The 18,505-nt window shown below is 45.5% G+C and overlaps 1 protein-coding gene across 3 annotated transcripts in view; it reads left to right on the forward strand.

Annotated features, from left to right (window-relative positions):
* The first annotated feature begins 1,067 nt into the window (after positions 1-1,067).
* LOC135823263 (VWFA and cache domain-containing protein 1-like) overlaps positions 1,068-18,505 on the forward strand; it is a 51,475-nt gene continuing 34,037 nt past the window's right edge. The window contains exons 1-13 of one of the 3 annotated variants that reach the window (XM_065336113.1): positions 1,068-1,883; positions 7,607-7,675; positions 7,915-8,082; positions 8,417-8,625; positions 9,001-9,074; positions 9,511-9,605; positions 10,817-10,961; positions 11,852-11,929; positions 13,594-13,722; positions 15,647-15,726; positions 15,974-16,109; positions 16,339-16,500; positions 17,426-17,552. In XM_065336113.1, coding sequence (XP_065192185.1) covers positions 1,719-1,883; positions 7,607-7,675; positions 7,915-8,082; positions 8,417-8,625; positions 9,001-9,074; positions 9,511-9,605; positions 10,817-10,961; positions 11,852-11,929; positions 13,594-13,722; positions 15,647-15,726; positions 15,974-16,109; positions 16,339-16,500; positions 17,426-17,552 — 1,637 coding nt within the window. In that variant the 5' untranslated portion in view covers positions 1,068-1,718. The remainder of the gene's footprint in view (positions 1,884-7,606; positions 7,676-7,914; positions 8,083-8,416; positions 8,626-9,000; positions 9,075-9,510; positions 9,606-10,816; positions 10,962-11,851; positions 11,930-13,593; positions 13,723-15,646; positions 15,727-15,973; positions 16,110-16,338; positions 16,501-17,425; positions 17,553-18,505) is intronic. The other 2 variants (XM_065336112.1, XM_065336111.1) reach the window with 2 other exon arrangements.

Genomic DNA, 18,505 nt, shown 5'->3' on the forward strand with positions numbered 1-18,505 from the left:
TTTTTAATTTAAAGCATGATTGTTTAATATGTAGAAGTAGAAGGAGCTAGCAGAAGCAGCTAGAGTCAGTAGAGTTTAGAAAGAGAACCCAACCCTGCCTGACTCAGCCTGAACGGGCACTCTCAAGTCTCAGCTCAGTACATGTAAGCGCTGGTGCTGACACTAGTACCCATGGTATCGGTTATGCGCAAAATAGCCAGCACACAGAGTGGTCATGCCAGTGACTGAACTGCTTTTGGAACTACTAATACTACTAGTACTACATAATCATTCCTCAGTGCCCTGACATGATGATGCCCAACGCCACGGGTGAAATATTTAGCAAAGTTATCTATTTGGTGCGGCTGAGAGCCTGTTGCCGCGGTATTTTCAAGTACTAGTACTTTAGTAAATCTACTAGTACTTGGTAGTACATGTAATACTAATAGTAATACTAGTAATAGGTCTACCGGTACTTTTTTTGTACCAGGGACTGGATCCTGGCCCAGCACAGCGCACTAGTGTAGTACTGAGTAGTAACCAGTAAGAGGGCTAGGCCTAGGCCAGGGGCTAGCTAGGGAACAGACGACGGTGTCTGAATGGTTGGGTGCTGTAACTGGCTCAGTGAATGCAGTTTTTTGGCTGTCGCCAGCAAAGCCTGCTCCTGTCTAGTCTACCGACAATGCTGGACGCTGGATTTTTTTCAGGCATGAAAGATTATTCCCTCTCCGTTCATGAATTATCCATTCCGATATCCGTTGGTAGATTTATTCGTACAGTCAGCAGAATAATGATTACTGAAACACATACATTCTGCCACAAAGACAGTCGGTAACACGCAGTTCACCGAAACAAAAAATTAATAATGCTGTAATGACGATTATGTAATGGCATAAATCTGTTGTCTCCAAACCAGGGAGTCGTAAAAACTCCCTGCTCCAAACTGACCAAAGACCAGATTCCAGTACGATGGTACGACTACGAGTATGCACCAACCACAATCATGTACATGGTATAAAAGCGATAGTGGGCGCTCTACACACGGTAGTTGTAGCTTCCTAATTTTGGTGTCTTGTGATGACTTCACTGCACGCCGCCGACGCTCACTACTGTTTTTTAGACCTTCTACTTCTAGCTAGCTCTGTAGATCTACTACTAGTAGTAGTACCTAGTAGTACTGTCTACATAATCATTATAACACATCACTGAGTTATTCTGTCGGCATCGAAACACGACTGCCCGGTGTTCAGAAGTCAGTAGATAGCCGTGTAGACCAGTCTACGTGTTCTTCATTTTCTTCTTTCACGCCCACTTGCTGAATGTGACTTCAGACAAGTAACTGTTTTACAAAGACAGTTGAGCCTGAGCCATCCCTCTGTGGTCTGTGTGGACTACCAGAAAGGCAGAATCAACAAGCAGTAGCTGCTAGGAAGCTTGATATATCTGTGGGCCGAACCGGATCCGCGGACGCAGCCTAGCCCGCATGCTCGGTGCACTCCGATTTCACGGTGCACGTACGTGTAACACGGTGTGCCTCTTCAAGCTCTTGCCTTGCAAGCTTGAGCAGCGAATTTTTGAAATAATTACTTGAACAACAGCAGATGAAAGTGCACATCAAGTCTTGAGTCTTGGTGTGCAGACCAAGAATCACCAGGCTCTGCAGTAGCCTGCGTTCCAGTATTTTCTAAGCTCGCCTAGTCAGGCTTGACGTTCTTCTGGCTTCCTGTGCGGCATCAGCCATGTGGCGTTCATATCTCATCATAGTCTGCAGCTTGCTGGGCCTGCAGCTGTTGTGCAGCACACAAGTTACACTGGGACAAACATTTTCAACAATCTCTTCAAGCCAAATGCAGCAGAGGCTGAGGACATTTTCTACATCTGCTCTTTCCGTGCAGGCAATGCAGGTACTGTTCGAAGTATATCTGCTATTTCTAGCCTTGTGCAAGTTCACCGATTTAGGTATTCCTGATCCAGTAACTGCAGATTTCCAACTCTAAACTTCCAACATTGAAATCTGAATTGCATCAAGTAGAAAAAAAGTGGGCAGCCAGTAGAAAAAAGTGGGTACTGAAAATAATGCAAAATAAGTTAAATTTATAGCTATTAAAGGGGCACTCCGGCTTCATTTTCGACGCCGAGTTTTCGATGCCAAGACGAAGGTAGGTGAAAGAGAAGACCCCTCGAACAAGAACGAGTCTCCAGAAGCGATCGAGTCGAGCAGGAAGACGACTTTTGAATTTCGCCGAGCGAGCGCTGATGACGTAATGAGGGATTAGCTTGCCAGTGGAAATGCATCTGCGCACATACATTTCACATACTTTTTGGCCAATTTTCAATCGAAGAGGAGGTTGTTTTCTATGTTCTCTCAACGTCGTGAGCGATCCCGTCTTCTATACCCTTCCAGGTACCCTGAAGGTCCTCCAGAGGAGAATTTATCTCCAGCAAAGCGTTGTTGATCCGCTAAATTCGTCTCGAGACATATTCACCCAGTGCAGTGCTGATAAATGTAGAATGTTGAATCTGTGATAATTGTCGACGATGGAGAGAGAGGTTGATAGCCGCTGTCGCAGGGAAAGTGAAGCTGCTGGAAGTAACAACGGGGAGCTTGTTAGCATCACATGTGCATCCAGACTTCAAAGCAGCTTGACGAATCGGGGAGTACTGACTATTTGTCTCGCCCTCAGTTTAGTGAATTTTATGACCAGAAAATTATTCGATCAGGGTCCCTTCTACAAGATGTGTAGTACAGGTGATTTCTGAACTTGACGATATGGAGACCGACCAGTAGACCTACCAACAACGTGTACCTGCAGGAAATTCACCCAAGGCTATTGCTATCCTCTTCAGTGGCTGTTGTTTTGTAGTAAAAATATGTTCACTTCTCTCAACATACTCCTGCATGTCAGCAAGAAGGTGCGCTATGGAATTCAACGCCACAATCTTCGCCCAGCTGTGGATGAAGCATGGTCAAGTCATGGCAGTACATATACTTGAAACAGATGAGAAATTGAAGTTCATTTGTGATGGGAAGTTTGACAGCCCCAGTGACGGAGTCAAGCATTGTCTTTTGCCGTGGCACAAATTGCTGAAGAATCCGAGATGGTCTTGGAACTATGCACATGGATACTACCAGAAATATTGGTGGCATGAACCATTGTGGAATGGGACAGCTCACGGAGAATACTGGAATAGCTCAAGTATCTCTAAGTGATTGTAAATCCTGTTCTGGCTGATAGCTTCGGCCTGCTGCGCCCGTCCATGTACAATGATGGGAACATGCATTTCTGTTTTCTACATATTTGCCGGCTACTGTACTGTGGTATTACAGTTGCAGGTCCCTTATATAAAAAATATGTTCAACCCCCTCCCACATTATAAATATGAACTAACAATTTCACTGTTGGACTCGCAGGCGGCTAGAGAGCAAAGGATTAATTTATAGCAAAGAAAAGGACCAGGGAACTACAAGTAAATTAGTTACGCTATACTGTCCACGAACAATTTCACTGTATTTGAAATAATTTTGTTTGATACCCTGAGAACTCTGAAACTTTGGAGCACTGTGGATTATATGTGGATACAACATTTATAGAAGGAAAAGTGGAATAATTTCTAACACATTGTTCAAATAATTATAGCACTGAATTGTTGAGATTGTGAGCACATTCCAATCAGCACTCTACATATTTATAAGCGGTGGAAATCGTTAGGAATAGGTCGTGAGTTGTCAGAGTGCTCCAGTATATGAGAGAATGTTTTGTTTGTCTAATCGACGGCTCGTTTGAAGCCAGAGTTGTTTGAACTGGTTTCAGTCGACTTGATTCTAGATAGTAGTCGAAGGAGTACTATGAAGTACACACCACACGTAGTCCGTAAGGTATCTCGTGAGAATTCTGTCGGTACACATCAGGTATCAGCTTGGAAAGATGGATCCTCTCTGTTTCTTGAAAGCCTGTATAATTGGACTGTGGCTCCAGCGATTCCCTTCTCAGAGCAGATACCATACCCAATACGGTCAATGCATATTGGACAGACCTGTATGCACAGCAGAAATAGTGGAGAGAAATCTCTCAGCTCATGAACACGTCAGTGAAGTTTGAACTGCCGTTGTTTGTGGCCATCAGTATAAACCTATCGACTATAAGAATAATGTGCAAACAAACTTCTATAACCACAGCTGGGGCCATGGAATTATAAACTTAGGGAACTGCCAATTCTGGTCTGAGTTGCGTTCGAGGCCTGCAATTCATGATGGCTATCGTATGTTGCATTGACCAGAGATAATATTATAAAACTTCCATGCCACATTGAAACACGCACCACTTTCGAGTACTTAGGTATCCCCCACCAAATGGGCATTCGTTCTCGGGGTGGCAGGCGTCACTATTCGTTATGCCTGGATCAGATTTCATTGACCCCAACTGTCAGTAAGAATCTTTTTACTTTGACTGGATTTCAGTACAAGTTGTAGAACTGCAGAATCAATTTCGTTGTATTTGGGCAACCATTTCACTACAAACGCTCTATTGGGAAAATAGAATTTTTTTATAGAATACATGTCCAAATTCCACATCTACCCAAATCGGAATACTTGATCACGTATTCAGTACTACACGGAATGTTTAGAAAACGCCAGGGAATAGGAATTTGCTAACGAGAACTCCAGGCCAGGGTACTAGCATACGAACAAAACAAGATAAAAACTCACCAGTGTACTTGTAGTAATTCATGTCGGTGTAATATTCACGATAAGCAACGAGGCACCCTCCGATTTGGTCAAGCTGCTTTGAAGTCTGGTTGTTCAGGTGATACAAACGGGCTCCCTGTTGTTACTTCCAGCAGCTTCACTCTCCCTGCGACAGCGGCTATCAGCCTTTCTCTCCATCGTCAACAATTATCACAGATTCAACATTCTACATTTATCAGCACTGCACTGGGTGAATATGTCTCGAGACGAATTTAGCGGATCAACAACGCTTTGCTGGAGATAAATTCTCCTCTGGAGGACCTTCAGGGTACCTGGAAGGGTATAGAAGACGGGATCGCTCACGACGTTGAGAGAACATAGAAAACAACCTCCTCTTCGATTGAAAATTGGCCAAAAAGTATGTGAAATGTATGTGCGCAGATGCATTTCCACTGGCAAGCTAATCCCTCATTACGTCATCAGCGCTCGCTCGGCGAAATTCAAAAGTCGTCTTCCTGCTCGACTCGATCGCTTCTGGAGACTCGTTCTTGTTCGAGGGGTCTTCTCTTTCACCTACCTTCGTCTTGGCATCGAAAACTCGGCGTCGAAAATGAAGCCGGAGTGCCCCTTTAAAGTAACGGATATCATTAAGGGACCGTCCGTAAATACATGTATTTACTTAGAGACGTCTAACAGGCGTTTCTTCCACCCACCCCCAGAAACGCCCCCCAAAAATGCAGATAATACCACTCATAATATACGCCATACTATGCACACATATACAGTACAGTCGACTCCACTTATAACGAACTCGCATATAGCGAATTTCGTGATAATTATAGCGAACCCTTGTCCACGTCCCTGTTTGAACCCATACAAAATTGACCCTTTATAGCGAACAGTTTTCGTTTATAACGAACCAAATCACACCCGCAAGTCGTTTCTGGGAGTACAGAGTACATGTATGTGTCCCTGTCACATGTATGTCTACCTGGTCTAACTCTGCCGTGACATGTGCAGTGTAGTGCGTCCCAATGCCTACCTGCACTAGCTGTAGCAGTGCTACATCATGTACATGTGCGGTATGGTATGCATGCACTCCGAAATGTATTTTTAAAAACGCTTTGCAGGCGAACCCACCCACCAGAAATGCCTGTTTGACGTCTCTTAGTAAGTACATACGGACGGCCCCTAACGACAAATTAACGATAGATACATTGGTGTTATCGGTTCTTGGCGACTGTACTCTAGTACCTGTGTTACAAAAGAAGGATGCACGGGCAGGGTGATTCAAACCCCGCACCCCTATGTTACTGGGACAGTGCCCTACCCATTAGGCTACCGGGGATCACCCCCCCCCCCCCCCCCGCACATACACACACACACACACCAGCCAGTATCATCAAAATTCGCCTAGCCTGCCAAATTGTTCATGCGACTGACCTCGTAGCTGATGGCAAATCTATCCTTCGATCAATATCTGGCTTGCATCATACTGGCAACTCACACCACTCAAGAGAGCCCTCAGCCATTCGCTTGATATCATGGGGAGCGCATCAAACTACTCTATTTTCAGAAATTTTAGGTGCTCAATATTTTCGGTATGGGGGCAAAAGGTCAGGTTAGGTGAACAGATATTTTACGTACAGAGAAGCAGTTCCCTATTGGATTATGTGTGTTAGTGTTTGTTCGGTGTATTGAAATTTTAGGTATGAAACAGACGCAGCGAAAGAACTGAAAATAAAAGTACACCGAAAATTTGTGAAATTACAGTATGTCCACTGAGAGCAAACACAAATTGCAATTTCAAATTGAAGAAGGATAGATTTGCCATCACTGTGGATAAGAGTCATACTGTAGCTCAGTTGGTTACAGCATTGCTCGCGAATAGCAAGGTCCCTGGTTCGAGTCCCGGTGGCGTGACTGATGATTTTTTCTTTCGTATCTGGCTTGCAAGTGTTGCATTTCGGAGAGAAAAGAGCAGTTCGAGGCATGTGGCCTCTAATTTCCTAATATGTTGGTATTGTTACTTCAGAAGTACATAAATGGGGTCTTTGGCGTATGCCGTGAGTCGTACGCAGGACCCATACCAATATAGCTAATGTACCCAAGAGTGTTGCAAGAAGACAAGCACGGCACTAATACCACTTTTTGTGCCAAACTTGTCAGCCAAAGCCAGTATATCGCAAATGGGAACTCATTCCAGTTTTCCCTACACTACTGGTAGTTTGCAGAAATAGAGTGCATTTTGGGTCTCCTGCAACAGGAACCCTGGTACCCTAGTTTGTCATGGCTGATACTGCTGATCCATATATGGGATAAAAGAGGTGGCAATTATGTGTATGTGGCGGGATGAAATGGTGCATAAGGTAGTAGGAAGTACACTGGTACATTCGCGACCTCTGGTATCATCCGGATTACATCTTTGCATGTACTTCGAGACTTTTGAATTTTGAAGTTCAAAACACACTACACGTATGGAACACAACGAAAAACACCTACTTCAGTGTGTCGCACAGGGTACTGACCATCTGGAAGCTCTGAAGGGAGGTGCATGAAAGAATTTTCCTTTTTCTTAAGATGGGTGGATTCGAATCCGCAACCCTGAAGTTCTAAAGCAAGGCATTGGGACTATTGACTTGTCCAGAATGTTGTCTTTTTTTTCGAATTAAAATCATTTCTTGGTTCCATAGCTCGAATTGTACGCATTCATGTGGAATCAAGTGCCGATTTTCATGATTATCTAGTTGCCAGTTATCTGAGCACGCTGGATATCCAACACTTGAAGCAGGGAGCGCTAAATCTATCACTCCAATAACTGGCTTGTTAGGTGGTGACTATGTCCACGTGACCAGGCACGTCTTGTCTGGTGGTTGTCTTTCGGAACGTACGAACCACTACATGCTTTTCTTGCTTCTTGTGTGCCTTGTGACTATGCAGGAGTTGTATAACAATAATGCGGAGCTGTCCACATCACCTGCGCTGAATGGTGCCACTATTGCCAATAATGTAAGCACCTTGCTTCTCTGTGCTGCCATGCCATGGTCCAGCTATAGCGGGTGCAGGAACACCTGTGTTAGCTTCACTGGTGTGGCCCTGAAAGGGGTACAGTCTGCATATTAGGACTCCAGTTTTCATGTACTCTTGACGTACATACATGCATTTGAGAGGGCCAGCGCGCCATGCTACCAGCTGGTGGAATGGTTACCTAATTTCTATTGTGTGGTGGTTGCGTGCTTTGGCTTCAGCTTGCAACTCAAGTGGCGTCACGTCTTACCTCTCGCCTGAGCATAGTCACCTCGCTTCGTTCACGAGCGCGTGATGCGTACAATGGCGGGCAGACATCTAGCACCCTGACTGAGTGCTGCAGGCTGTCCCGGAACAGTGTCAGCTTTGATGCTCGCTTCAATCAAACGGTATGCTACTAACACGTGTTCAGAAACGTTGACCATATCAGAGTATCAGAAGATGGATACGTTACCTTGTACACATTCACGAGACCTTTCTAGGGCGTGGGTAGCTCTAGTCCTTTACATTAGTCTGGGGTGGATGAGTCACATTCTCCCTTCCCCAATATCCGGCACAGAAAATCGCCTACATGTAGTTTTTTTGTGATCTGTTTGCCTCACTGCAATGGTATACTCTGCAGCAGTGTGTTGGTGTGTAGGATGTGTGTTGGCGGTGTGTCGGTGACCGCTGTGAGCTAGAAGTCGTTATTGTTGTCATTTTGTGTCTGTTCTGTTGATCCAGGTCAACCTTGACAATGGATGTGATCGTATCAGTGCTAGTGCATCATCCTCACGGTCCACCATCAGCTCTACAATCACTGCCGAGGCAAAGGCACAGCTGAACCGTGTTCCGGAGGCAAGATTCCAATACTTTGGATCAGAAGAAGGCTATGCAACACTGTACCCTGGCATCAATATCACCGATTGTTCCGATTATGACCCAAGATTCAGGTAAGGGATGAGTGTGGTTTTTCTGTGTGACCCATGTGAGTGCTCACACGCATTGTGCTGTCTGATGGTCACTTTGCGTGAAGTTACAGCAATAATACCACCTCATGTTCCCTTCTCTCTATGGAATGGACGTGTTTGATTAGTTCACTGTTGTCGTACCATACTTTGACAGGCGCAGTACATGTGCAGCAAATTGACTGCAACGCACAAGTCAAAGGAACTATGACCTGCCAGTATTTGATTTAATATTCACTAGTTGAGGGAATGGAGTGGAATGAATGCGTGTGTGTGTGTGTGTGTGTGTGTGTGGTGCGCGCGTGTGTTTGTGCACTTGAGAGTGTGTGTGTGTGTGTGCTCTTCTCCTCTTTGATGTAGACCGTGGTATGTGGCATCTGCAGTGCCCACACCCAAGGACCTGGTCATTGTAGTGGATGTTAGTGGATCTATGGGTAAGATACAGTGTACATGTATTGGGGGGGGGGGGGGGGGGGGGGGGCACGTCCCCGTGTCCTCTTGCCAGTAAAACTCATTCTGGTTGTGAGGTGTTTGCCTGGCCATGTATTAGTATGTTGTGTATTTTGTATTTGTATGTGTATATTGAATTTATGGATTCTACACAGGCATTGGCCTAAATCAAGGAAGTCTCCCATGTCAGGGTCATTTGAAGCCCGCCTCATTTCATGGCATTCTCAGTGGCCTTCCCTATGGCTGCCTGTTGTTAACTTGCAGTGAGAAGTTGGCTCTGTCTGAACTACCGGCTGTTCTCAAATAGTGCGTGTAGAGGATGAGTTGACTGTCTACTGACTGTGTACTTGCGATTGAAATTGCTATTGTGAGGAGAGTCCGCGATTATTGTCTTGCCACATTCTTGGCTGTGCTCTGTAGGCGATATTGTACCCAATTCTGGAGGTCAAAGTCGTCTTGACCTTGCTAAAGTTGCCGTCGCATCTATATTGAACACACTATCAGACAGAGATCGGGTAAGCATGCGAGTATTACTTTGAACACAGCTGTGTGCTCGCTCAGTTCTGAATGTTGTTTCAGCTTGCCTGGTTTCCGCCTGGTTTCCGCCTGGTCTCCGTCCTAGGCTAGGATCGTACCCCATCGTGACATGCACTATGTATACTTCACTGTATGCATGTTTGTGTGTACATGTGCACATGTGTGTGTGTGTGTGTGTGTCAGTTGACTTTTCTTTCATTCTGGGTGGTTACAAACAGCCAGTGCATGCCGGAGTATGTGGTGTGATGTGTGTGCGGGAAAAAAAAAGAATAAAGACCAAAAAATAGGGATTCACTGGCCAGAGAAAGCCACTTCGTAGCTGTATGACCAGGCTGAATAGTGGCGGTGAATTCTTCAGCCTTGCAAGCTGTTGAATGGTGCAATCCCAGCACAAGTTGCTATGGCTTCTGCTGTAGCATCGCTATCATCGCTTCCGGCGATGTGCGTCAGTATGGTCAATGGTGTGTGCATGTGTGTTTGTGTGTGTGTGTGTCTGTGTCTGTGTCTGTGTTTGTGTCTGTGTTAAGGTAGTAAGCTTATAGTACTTTTATAATTTTATTAATTTAATACGACAATACATTACTGAGAAGTGAATACATGGTGTACGGTGGTTGGAACCGTCTAGTTACGATTGCCTGTATTCCCGTGTTCACATGTTTACATACCAAACATGCTCGCTGTGACCACTGGCGTTCTTGGTGATTTTGTTGGTGGTGCTGCTGCTGTTGCTGCTGTTGCTGCTGCTGCTGTTGTTGTTGTTGTTGTTGTTGTTGTTGTTGTTGTTGTTGTTGTTGTTGTTGTTGTTGCTGTTGTTGTTGTTGTTGTTTGTTTGTTTGAATTCTTTATTCTCACGATGGCACCATCGCCAATAAGAGTTGTTATTGTTGTTGTTGTTGTTGTTGTTGTTGTTGTTGTTGTTTTTTGAATTTTTTGAATTCTTTATTCTCACGATTGTTGTTGTTGTTTGAATATGTTTGAATTCTTTATTCTCACGATGGCACCATCGCCAATACGAGTTGTTGTTGTTGTTGTTGTTGCTGCTGCTGCTGCTGCTGCTGCTGCTGCTGCTGCTGCTGCGGCTGTTGTTGTTGTTGTTGTTGTTGTTGTTGTTGTTGTTGTTGTTGTTGTTGTTGTTGTTGTTGTTGTTGTTGTTGTTGTTGTTGTTGTTGTTGTTGTTGTCATGTGGCAGGTCACTGTTGTGCCGTTCTCTGGCAGTGTGGGGTCCATCGGTGGCAGTAGTAGCGAAGCAGGGTGCTTTGACTCTGAGCTAGGCCTGGTATCTCCGTACAGCGTTAGACTTCTGACTAGACTGGTCAATGGTCTCAATGCAAACGGTATGTTACACTTCCTGCCTAGACGAGCATGTGTGTTGTGTGTTTGTAAGGCCCCTTCCACACTACGCCGAAAGTGGCTTTGCCTTGAAGCCAAAAAGCAGCTTATAAAGCGAAGATGTATTTACACCTACAACTTTTGTATACTTGACTTTGCTTTTGAAGGCTAGAAACGCCTTCACCCCCTCCTCTCCTTGACCCAAGTTTTAGACCCCTCATCAACTTGTTTGAAAGTACTGTACACAAAGCAGGACTGTATTTCGTTGTGAATTTGGAAAGCCAAAGAGTTGCAAAAAGTGCGCCACCTTGAACGCTCTACCCGGCAATAGTGACCCGTGTTTCCTGCATATCGATGAATACCAGCATCGGATCTACATGTACTATGTCAAAAGAGTCGAAAGAGTGCAGCTATCTGCTCTGCATGCCTTGTCATATCCTCACTTGCACTAAGTAACGAAAACATTTTGCTAGCCGTTTTGTTACAGGACATATTTCAGCCTTTTTGCAGGGCCGGCGGAAGCAGTGAAGTAGAATAGCTTGTGCTTGGTTCAGCCATACCATAATCTTTCATACTTTGTGTATGACATGGCGGTTGCATATGACTTCAGCAGTAAACACTCGTTGGTAGCCAAAGTGTTGGCCCAACCATGGCCTGACCTACCGGACCGGTTCCGTCTGTACTGTTTTGTTAGGACCTTACTTCTGTCATTGGTGAGGGTATCTCTAGATGAAGCGGTTCATTTCATGACAAAGTGTACACGTTAGCAACCCTGTTCGAACCTTATCAGCTCCTCTCATCCCAAAATTAAGGAATGTTTAAAACTCCTAAAGAAAGTTCTACCCTTGGTCAGAGACAGACAGTTTTTGTTCCTCACTGTTGCGGTTACTTTCAGGTGGAACAAGATATGCAGCTGCTATTGAAGCTGCTTATGAGCGCCTCGATGTGCCAGAACTGCGGCCGGAGAGAAGAGGTCAGTCTGTGTGTGTGTGTGTGTGTGTGTGTGTGTGTGTGTGTGTGTGTGTGTGTGTGTGTGTGTGTGTGTGTGCGTGTGCGTGTGCCCCATATGGTGCAGTGGTATGTGCAGCGATTTCCAATCGATAGGTTGCGGGTTCGATTCCCGACGATTATGGTCACACACGTCTTTCTTTTCTCAGACTCCTCCTGACTTTCTTTTCATTCTCCTGGGTGGTTACCAACAGCCAGTGCATGCCGGAGTATGCGGTGTGATGTGTGTGCGTGGAAAAAAATGAAAAAAAAGACCAAAGAGCAGGGATTCACTGGCCAGAAAAAGCCACTTCATAGCTGTATGGTGTAGACCAGGCTGAATAGTGGCGGTCAATTCTTCAGCCTTGCAAGCTGTTGAATGGTGCAATCCCAGCACAAGCTGCTATGGCTTCTGCTGTAACATCGCTATCATCGCCTCTGGCGATGGGCGTCAAATGGTCAAATGGTGTGTGCGTGCGTGCGTGTGTGTGTGTGTGTGTGTGTGTGTGTGTGTGTGTGTGTGTGTGTTGGTGGGTGGGTGAGAGCACTATACGCAGCCTGTGGATTTAGACGCCTGTGTATTTTTAACGGTTAACCAAACGATTATAACCTATAAGGCACATAACCTACTTCCATGTGCCATTGTTCATATCTTGTGACCTCATTCAATACCAAAAAAGCACTCACCACAACGTATGTAGTGAGTACAGGTTATGACTTGTTGAATGTTTCGGAGCTGCTTTGAGATGTTCTCATCTTTATCCGCTCAAGTTGACTAAAACTGCTAAGTCGCCTTGTCATGCATCCATTGCGTACAACACTCACAATGTTGGCTCCTGCCCTGACAAGAATGTACCGCAACAGCTACGTATATTATGTACAGAGGAGAGTGAAAATGGTGGTTTAGCACGTGCGCTAAGCCCTGTTAACGAACATGGAACATCTACCACTCATACTTAGTCTGATGATCATGCATCTGATTATGATGTCATTGCTAGACATGCGCATGCGCAGCGTGCGCGCCACTCTCCCACGTGTGCTTTCCAAATCTTGCTTTGCAGAGAACTCCTTTGTCACTTCTGTTTTCCGACGACTTGACTGTTCACTGGTTTGTCCGTCAGTTGTCAATTTTCCCTTCCCTCCCAACCCCATTCGACTGGGGATCACTATCTCTCCGTCACTGTCACCATAATTTCCTCAATCACAGTGTCAGTACAACTCTTGTCAATAAACTTATATCGGGTGAGGGCAGTCTATCTCCGCAGCTGGCTCATTTCAATCACTACCGGTCGCAGCTCCTGCCCACGGCAGGCCGACCGTCTCTCGTTCACACTCTGTGTGCTCCAGGTCACAGCTCCTGCGCAGAGCAGGCCGACCTGTCTGTCTCATGTACGCCAGCTGCTCCGCCCAATATCCCTGATATGCCAAACAGAAAACAATGTGTTCTGAGCCAGTTGCATGCCTGTATGTGGAGAGTGCGTTAACGTAAACGAGTATCCATTGTGCAAACGGTTAAACGCTCATTTATTCTGAACGGTTGAATAACCGGTTAATCGGCTAACTGTTTCATGCCTAGTATTAAAGTGTGCATGCTCCGTCGTGCTGTTTGCTTTGTTGACTATTTCGCCCCCTGTGCTGGCTCCTCTTTAGCAGAGAAAGTAATCATTTTCTTGACGGACGGTGCGCCATCGGACGGCTTTCAGGTCTTGCCTGCTCAGCGCATCGCGGCCGCCAAGTTCCAGTACACAGTGACTGTGTTGACGTACGCACTTGGTCCCTGTAAGTCCAGAAGTGTGTTGGTTGTGCGTTTGGCGAGTAAAACAAAAATATCAAAATCTTTTGTAATGCCATACTGAATTGCTAGCCCAGTGGGGATGGAGTATGATGACACTCCATCAGGAGATCACAAAACTCACTACAGTCAACTTCGCTTATAACGACTGCGGATATAACGGCAATTCGCGAATAACGACAGAATTTCCATGCCCAGAGGAAAGTCCCATCCAACTGTAATACAAATAATGAGACTTTGGGTATAAGGACACTTCGCGATTAACGACACTTTTCTGATGCCCCGCCGAGTGTTGTTATAGGCGAAGTTGACTGTATATGTGTATGCGATCTGTCACTAATCCTGATCTTCACCGAGTACTTGCTACGAGACTTAGGCAACAGAAATCAGCCGTACTTCAGAAGTAAAATTAAACCTGTCATTCCCTTGCAAGCTCCACATGCTATCCAATCTTCTCTGTATAACTTTAGTACAACTGTATTACTAGAGTTAGTTTTCACCGTGAGGCCTTCCGTAAATTTTGAAAAAGAAAAAAATCCGGATTGTTGCTAAAAGGAGGCAGGGGTAAAAATACCGTGCGGAATTTTTCTTCTTTTCGAAAACGACAGACTGCACTACCATGATGCCATGTGGTGATTGAATCGCTGTGTGTTTGTTCGATCTCAACCTCTTAAAAATCTCATCATAATATTGGCTTTTAGGTGCCTGACATGTCAACATGCGAGGAAAGTTGCGTGCCTGACTGTGCGGACCTTCGCTTTTCTTGGGTTTGGCCACGCAGTTCCTTCCACCTCTTCGCTACTTGAACAAGTTGAAGTCCCCGTCGTAGACGGCGGGGGATACAGTCTTAGCCATAGCATAGAGGACATTGTTTGGGGTGCCCTGAACAACACATAGTTTTAGTTGACTTTCCAGGTTTGTATGTCAACATGCGAGGAAAGGTGTGTGCCGGATGGTGCGGGCCTTCGCTTTCCTCGGGTTGGCCACGCAGTTCCTTCAACCTCTTTGCTACTTGAAGTCCCTGTCGTAGACGGCGGGGGATACAGGGGGGCAGCCTAAATTTGGCCACTACTAGACTAGTATCTGAAAAGTCGGCGTGGAGCAATTTAATTAGAGCAATCAAGAGTACAATCGATGCAGACATGGCCACACAACATAACGACGTTGTAGAGCTCACTCTAAAACATTGTGTGGCCATATCTGCATTCATTGTACTCTTGAGTGCTCTAATAAAACTGCTACAAGTAGTATCCGGATTTTTTTATTTTTCAAATTTTACGGATGGCCTAAGTTCAGGATTTACTCCTTGCCTGCTGCTTGTATATCACAGGCAGAACTCAAACACTGCTACTAGGCTATTGATGTACAGTCAAACCTCATTAGGACGAACACTGATAAAGCGAACTTTCCATTAGTACGAACAAGGGCCAATCCTATGGTTGGCCAGGCATCATATCAAGTCAAAATTATTCGTTTACGATGAACTCCTGTAGGGCAAACTTTCGTGAAGATGAACTAATTTCAAGCGTGATTTGAGCAAAATCAGCGCGTAGTACGACCTTTCAGTCCATTTGCGTGCGCTGGCTGTAGCTTTTTCTGATAGTCGAGGCCTCTTGTATGGGCAAAACGAATTGACAGCATGTTACAGGACAGAGGACATGCTGTCATGAATTCATTGCACATTGTACTTACCTGTTGCTGGCTTATGCTATGAATGCTCTACATGTGCCACAGCATGCACCTTCACGTAAAAGCAATCCACATGATATGCATATCAATTTTTGTCAGATCTGGATAAGAAGAACTCCGGATAAGACAAACAAACTTGTTCAGTCCCTTGAAGTTCGTCCTAACGAGGTTGGACTGCAGTTATCTTTGAAGTAAAACTGTTCTTTGCTTTGTGCTTGTTAGCCATCTCCGATCCGACTCTGCTATCTAACATGGCTGCTCAGAGATATGGCAGTGGCTTCTCGCTGCCATCTAGCGGAGCTGTAAGTCACGCACGCTTTGATTTCCTCTCCAAGTTATTGTAGTACAGCCTTTCTTGTTGTGCTGGCTCAAGCATCCTTTCTGCATTCTTTTCAACACTCTGGGATGCTTGCCTCGTCATATCACTAGTCTAGCCATGCTATGGACACTGAATGATATTTCAGTTAGTACTATGACTACTAGTACTTTGGAGTGTGTGCTAAGCTGATGTAATATCCATCATGCTTGCATGCACTGTTCCTTGTGCAGGTCGGTAGATATCAGCAAATCGCTGACTTCAACAACCTACGCGGCAGCCTGTCTCTGTACTATTCGTTCTTTGCCACTGAGGTTTCCACGTCGTCAACTACCATTACAATGCCGTACTACGATGCATTTGGCCTGGGTGAGTGAAGCTTGGTTGACAGGATGAGTTTCATAAATATGCGCTGCTCTTGTTTACATGCATAATGGTGAGTGTAACTTGCATGGTTGTCTCAAGGTTGTCCAACACAAGCTCAAAGAGTAGGTGAGTGGGTGTGGGTTGCGATGTACGTGTTTGCGTATCCAGTGGCAGGACATCATATAATTATCTCATATATATGCGTCGGCTTCCCTGTTTGTTTGGTGTACAGGTGCCATTCTGACCGTGGCAGCACCAGTCTATGCTGGGCCAACGACCAATCTTCGGCTGGCTGGTGTTGTCGGTGTCGATGTCACGGTGTCCGACCTCTTCGGTGATATCTCGTACTTCTCCGATGCTGAGCACCAGTATGCATTCATGATCAACAATGATGGTATGTCCGTCACATTGTGCTTGTAAGCATGTGTGTGTGTGTGTGTGTGTGCATGCGTGCATGTGTGTGTGTGTGTGTGTGTGTGTGTGTGTGTATGGTGTAGCGCGGTGCGGTGCGGGAAGTTGTACTTTATGCCAGTGCTATGGGTTTATCAAGAGATATCCATGTACATCTGCTTCCCAGTAGCTTTTTTTTCTATCCACATGTTTTGCTCTCTGATGTTCATCCACATGTTTTGCTCTCTGATGTTTTGCTCTCTGATGTTTTGCTCTCTGATGTTTTGCTCTCTGATGTTCCAATGGCCTTGGTGTTCCAATGGCCTTGGAACTACACAGTGATGATGATGTTGATAAAGCTAACTTGATTAGGATACTGCTTGGGACCCCTAGTTTCCCAGTTGGTGTGCTGTTGTATTGACTTAGTACGGGACACAGTCTCTCTCTCTCTCTTCCTCTCTCTCTCTCTCTCTCTCTCTCTCTCTCTCTCTCTCTCTCTCTCCTCTCTCTCTCTCTCTCTCTCTCCTCTCTCTCTCTCTCTCTCTCTCCTCTCTCTCTCTCTCTCTCTCTCTCTCTCTCTCTCTTCTCTCTCTCTCTCTCTCTCTTCTCTTCCTCTCTCTCTCTCTCTCTCTCTCTCTCTCTCTCCCTCTCTCTCTCTCTCTCTCTCTCTCTCTCTCTCTCTCTCTCTCTCTCTCTCTCTCTCTCCTCTCTCTCTCTCTCTCTCTCTCTCTCTCTCTTCTCTCTCTCTCTCTCTCTCTCTCTCTCTCTCTCTCTCTCTCTCTCTCTCTCTCTCTCTCTCTCTCTCTCTCTCTCTCTCTCTCTCTCTCTTATATATATATATATATATATATATATATAAAACTGTGTGATAAATTTACTACTTGCACCATGCCCTGTGTGACTCTATGTTGTACATACCTGGTGTGCAGGTGAAGCTGTCCTTCATCCTCTTCTTTCGCTGCCCGTGGATCTGTCCACTGATCCTCTGTTTCAAGACATCACGCTCCTAGAGCCGGACGCTGCATTCCGTAGCAACGTGTACATGCAGATGAGAAAGTAAGTGTTTCTTTGCTAATCCACGCATTCCCTATGCAGGCACCTTCTCTTTGGCCTTTTCAACAACACATACGAAATCCAGAGGTGGAGTTGCAGCCACAAAATACCGGCCACCTCGTTGCCTATCTGTTGCTGGGCTAGCTATAGTTGTAGTAGTAGAAGTGTTTACTGCCGTACTCGCCGGTAAAGGTCATGATTGACTTGCCCTTGATAAACACACGTGTGCATCAACAAAGACACAATGAGTTCTTCTTTTGAACCTATAGCCCATGTAGGACTTTCTCAGTAGTGTTCGTGATATCGGTATCACTGAAGGCAGCATTGTGGTGATGACTTCGGTTGGCAGTAGTAATGGTGGAGGTGCTCCTTCTGGGGGCTCATGGATATCTCTCCAGATGCTGTCGTGTTTAGATCGCCTCAGTCGGTAGAGCATGAGACTCTTAATCTCAGGGTCGTGGGTTCGAGCCCCACGTTGGGCGCCAATTGTCGTCGGGGGGTTCTATTCCCTCGCACGATAGCCCTTCCGATTACTCTCTTCTACATCACACGCACGCCACACTCAGAGGACAGATTATTTTCGTCTTACTCCAAGGAGAGTCTCAGGAAGAAGGCACACAAAACAATCAGGATGCGCACGATAAGCATGCACGCATGCGCAACCTGCACGTGCCAAAAGGGGCACACACGTGCCAAAAGGGCAGGGACAACACAGGTAGTATCACTGCTGTCCCAGACATTCTCTATGCAAGCACATTCAGTCCATGTTGGTTCACGCATACCCTATGCAAGTACAAGCAGTACGTGTTTTCCCACACATTCCCTATGCATGTACAGGTAGCCTTGGGCTTGTGACATCATGAGATATACACTTTACTTTTCTGTTCATTTAACAAAATTTAATAACGGTGACCTGGCTACTCTAGTTGAGAATATCTTTCACTACCAGTCCTCAT

This window comes from Sycon ciliatum, chromosome 8 (genome assembly GCF_964019385.1).
Source record: "Sycon ciliatum chromosome 8, ocSycCili1.1, whole genome shotgun sequence".
Taxonomy (NCBI): domain Eukaryota; kingdom Metazoa; phylum Porifera; class Calcarea; order Leucosolenida; family Sycettidae; genus Sycon; species Sycon ciliatum.